Here is a 4,477-nt window from a genome sequence, read left to right as displayed (position 1 = left end):
GAATCCAAGCTTTTAATTCCTTGTTCATGCCAGGCCAATAAACATGTTCCCTTGCAAGGCGCAGGCAGGCCTCAATTCATTGGTGTCCACTATGGACATCTTTTTTGACAGCTGTGCGCATTCCCTTTGGTATAACAAGCCACTCGCCACGAAATGTCAGGCCATCAGTGACTGCGAGCTCATCCCTGACACTGAAGTATGGGGTGACAAGGGTTGGTAGCGATTTCTCAACTGCTGGCCTGGTCATCGTTGGTGTATTGGCGGATCTCACGGATCTTCTCTTCAGGCATGATAAGGCAGGTGAGGGCATTTATGGTCTCGAATTCTTCTTGTCCACAATCAGAGGCTTTTGGCAGGTGAGCCCTGCTGAGCGTGTCAGCCAGGTACATCTCTTTACCATTTAGGTATCGCACTTCAATGTCATATGGCAGGGCGTGCATTAGCATTCCCTGTAAGCGTTTAGGGGCTCTCTCCAAGGGCTTCTTTACGATGCTTGCAAGTGGTTTATGATCTGAGTACACAGTCACAGGTCGGCCAAACGTGTACTGATGCCACTTTTCTAGGGAAAATACAATTGCAAGCATCTCCTTCTCTATGGTAGCATATCTCGTTTCTCCCTCGCTCAAAGCGCGGCTCGCATATGCTAGCGGCTGACCGTCTTGAAGTAGGGCGGCTTCCAGTCCCTGTCCACTAGTGTCACACTGGATCGATAGGCTTTTAGTTGGATGGAGGTAGGCTAGCACAGGTGCATTTGTCAGCAAACACTTCATCTCCGTAAAGGCTTTCTCGTGTACAGCAACCCACATCCACTCGGAGATAGGGAGAGCTAGGTCATAGATTGGACGCATCACATCTGCAAGGTTTGGAACAAATTTAGACAGGTAATTTGCTGTTCCTCGTAGTCTTTCTACAGACGCTTTGTCTCGAGGAGGAACCATGTTCTGGACTGCTTCCACTTTAGAGGGGTCTGGCTTGAGGCCATCACTGGTTAAGACGTGACCCATGAATGGAATCTCGGTGAGACCAAAGCGGCACTTCTCTTTGCTCGAGGTGATACCCTTATCAACACAGCAGTTGAGGAAGGTATGGACACGTGAATCGTGTTCCTCATCTGTTCAATACGAATTCCAGTTTTCTTTTCAGCAACAGACATTTGACTCACCCAGTCAGTGGGTTCATCGACAGGTACAATGATACTCGCGTCCACAAGACGCTGGAGTTCATCTTTGACAACTTCTTTTCTAGATTCACGCAGGGTGTGTGCACAACGGATTACAGGAGTGGAACCTTCAATCAATGTCAAGTGAACCTTCTTTCCAGGTAGGGTACCAGGGGTGTCCTTAAAAGCGTCAGAAAACTGTTTGAAGTGTTGATTTTCGTGGTTGACAGCATTAACTGCTTTAAACAGGTCATAATGAACACTTATGAGATTCATCTTCTGTGCGGTGGTACCACTGAGGAGAGGTGTGAGGTGGTCGTTCACAATGCCGAAGTCCACCTTGTACGCTTTCTTCGTAGTGGGGTTCTTGACTTTCACTTTACACTTGCCAAGAGCGGGCATAGAGGTTTTGTTCCACATCTGAGATGGACCCTCTCAGGACGGATAGCATGCTGATCCCTCAGGAATTGTTTTGAAAAAATACAAACTGTAGCCCCACTGTCGATTTGCATTTTGAGAAGTCTTTTGTTTACCTCCATTTCGCAGAAAATAAGCTGGTTTCCAGGACTTACTGAATTCACAAATTCACTCTCAAGAGCTGTTACAGTGCTGATTGTCCCAGTGCTGCTTACGGATGAGTCGGAGGAGTAACCGTCGCCCAAAGGGTTGACACCTTGGTGTTTACATTTCGTTGAAGCTTTAAAGTGATTTCTTTCATCGCAGGATGCACAGGTCTTTCCCCAAGCAGGGCACATTTCTTTTTTCATTACATCAAATTGGAGGCAGAATAGACATTTCTTCTTTACAGAATTCTTTCATCACTCTGGGGAGGCTTCTTGTGCTGGAGTTTGCTTGGGGCTGACTTCTTTGTCTTCCTCGAAATATCCTTGACCTTGTTGATTTCTTCATTCTTCAGAGCCTTCATGTGAAGAGAAGCAGCTTCCATTCCCCGACAGATTTCAATAGCTTTATTAAGAGTCAGATCGTGAGTAGAGAGGAGTTCTTCACGTGTTTTGTCCACCGAGATTCCTAAGAGTAGGTGGTCCATTATTAACAAGTCTCGCATGCAGTCACAGAAACCACAGGTTTTGGCCATGTTTCGCAGAACTGAAAGATAATCATCGACTGACTCGCCAGAGGCTTGATCTCTTTGGTTAAACTGAAAACGTTAAAAGAATTCCTGTGTTTGGCCAAGAAAGTGCTGATCGTATTTGGCTAGAACATCCGCCATTTTATTTCTGTCCTCACCTTCGGAGAATTTCATGCCATTGTAAAGTCGCAAAGCTTCTATTCCCATCGTGTGCAGTAAAATAGCGCACTTGTAGTCTTCTGGCTGGCTGTTTAAGCCTGTGATAATACAGTAATTATCCCATCGTTGTTTCCAGATTTTCCAGTTGTCAGCCCGATCGCCTTCGATTTCTAGAGGTTGCAGAGGAGAAACTTGTGACCTTCGAAAGGCCGAAGCTGAAGCGTGCGTTCCAGAAGCTTGACTGCTAGAATCAGTCATTGTGTTTTTTGTTTTCCCACTGCCACCATGAAACAATTATTATCAAAGTATTAAACCGAAGATGAAGAAGACGAAGTGGATAATGGCGGTTCAACAAGAGCACACGTTTTATTCTTCAAAATGAGACTAACTGACGTCACCGTTTACAATGATAGCCAATGTTAAGCAATATTGTTACAGTTCTATAGCATTGTTTTTATGTTACGATTTTCAGTTTTACAGTTGAACAGCAGCAGATTCTGAGATGTGCTGTTAGAGAACATAACTTACTCCTTTCTGGTCAAGCAGGGACTGGGAAGTCTTTTGTTGTCAATGGGCTAGTGCATGCCTTACGAAGTCGTGGAAGAAAAGTGATTGTTTTGTGTTCTAGTGGTATTTCTTGTTCAGTATATGGTGACAATGTAAAATCAACTACTGTGCACTCACATTATGGATTGCACTCAGCAGACCTGCCGGCAGACAAGGTGGTTGCAAGGTCAAGCTCAATACCTCACTGTGTGTCTCGAATAAAGGCAGCTGATGTAGTCATCTGGGATGAGGCTGGAATGTCAAGTAAACATATTTTTGAGTTGGTTAATGCAATTTACCATGAAATTGCAGATGAGAAAGACAAGGAAAAGCCATTTGCCTCAAAACAAATCATCTTAGTGGGTGCACTTATTCAGTTACAGCCAGTGTCTGGCACTTGTGATGACGGAGACTTTATGTTCCGGTCATGGTTGTTTTGGCTAGTAATTGCCCATCGATTTGAATAAAGCTGTTGATGAGGCAAAATTTGGCAGACAAAACGATTCTTAATGCCTTAAAAAAGCTTCGACTTGGAAAATGTAGTCCTGAGACGGACATGTTTTTGAAATCTTTGGACAGGCCACTTGAAGGAGACTCAGTGGACATATTCTTCACAAAACTTTCAGTTCAACTACACAATCAAGAATCCCTTTATAGATTGCCAGGTGAACTCTTAACATTTAGTTGTATTGATGAAGGAAATGTTTCTGGCATAAACTGCCCGGCTGATGTGAAGCTGTTGCTTAAAGAAGGAGTTAAGGTGATGACTTTATGGAATATTTCTGTCAGTGCAAAGAATGGCACTTCTGGAAGATTTGTTGGCGTTAAAGATGACAAACGTGAAGTAGAGGTCCTAAATCATGAGTGTATTTTTGAAACGTCAGACCTGGTCCAAAAGAGACAGGTCTGGAAGGGTAATTGGAAGTGGCACACAGTTCTGTTTTATGCATGCACTTGTCATAAAACACAAGGCCTTACCCTTCCACTTGCAGTGGTACACTGCTCAAAGGAATTTGTTTCAGGTGTATTGTATGTTGCCATTTCTCGTGTGTGCCATCCAGATCACCTTCGAGTGCTGATGCACTGAGTGTTTGTGATAATAGCCGTGCAGAATGTGACAATTGGACCTGTTGTAAAAATCAGATCTTAAGAGGCTGTCCATGTAAGAACCGACCACTCGATTTTCGGCCGCAAACAGAATTTCTTCAAATTTTCAGTGTGAGACAGTTAGTCCATATGATCCACAAAAATAGCAATAATTTGGCTTTAAGTGCTATTTTTCAATATTTCTGGCGATGATTTCCGAGGACTGTCCAAAACCGAAAAATCGTTTTGTTTCAAGTCAAATTTAGGCGTTGCGCTGAAGGTGCTGAAAAATTAGGCTTTTGCTCAAATACAATAAAAGTTACACATCATTTTATTTCATGTTTCTTCTTTCGATCAATGGTAAAATATTTGAAATCAGGCTCACGAAAAATTAATTATGAATTTTTGAAAATGTCCCACATAGAGGCTTCGCAAAA

The 4,477-nt window shown here is 43.4% G+C and overlaps 1 protein-coding gene across 1 annotated transcript; it reads left to right on the top strand.

Annotated features, from left to right (window-relative positions):
• Positions 1–3,429: 3,429 nt before the first annotated feature.
• LOC137980829 (ATP-dependent DNA helicase PIF1-like) lies at positions 3,430–4,041 on the top strand. Its single transcript, XM_068828243.1, has one exon. The coding sequence runs from the start codon at positions 3,430–3,432 to the stop codon at positions 4,039–4,041; it is 612 nt and encodes a 203-aa protein (XP_068684344.1).
• Positions 4,042–4,477: the final 436 nt, after the last annotated feature.

This window comes from Montipora foliosa, chromosome 12, assembly GCF_036669935.1.
Source record: "Montipora foliosa isolate CH-2021 chromosome 12, ASM3666993v2, whole genome shotgun sequence".
NCBI lineage: Eukaryota > Metazoa > Cnidaria > Anthozoa > Scleractinia > Acroporidae > Montipora > Montipora foliosa.
Note: the sequence above shows the minus strand (reverse complement) of the source record. Positions and strands in the feature narration are given on the sequence as shown.

Bases quoted from the DNA above. Each gene is read 5' to 3' on its own strand.
- LOC137980829 (XM_068828243.1), top strand. From the start codon at position 3,430: ATGAGGCAAAATTTGGCAGACAAAACGATTCTTAATGCCTTAAAAAAG.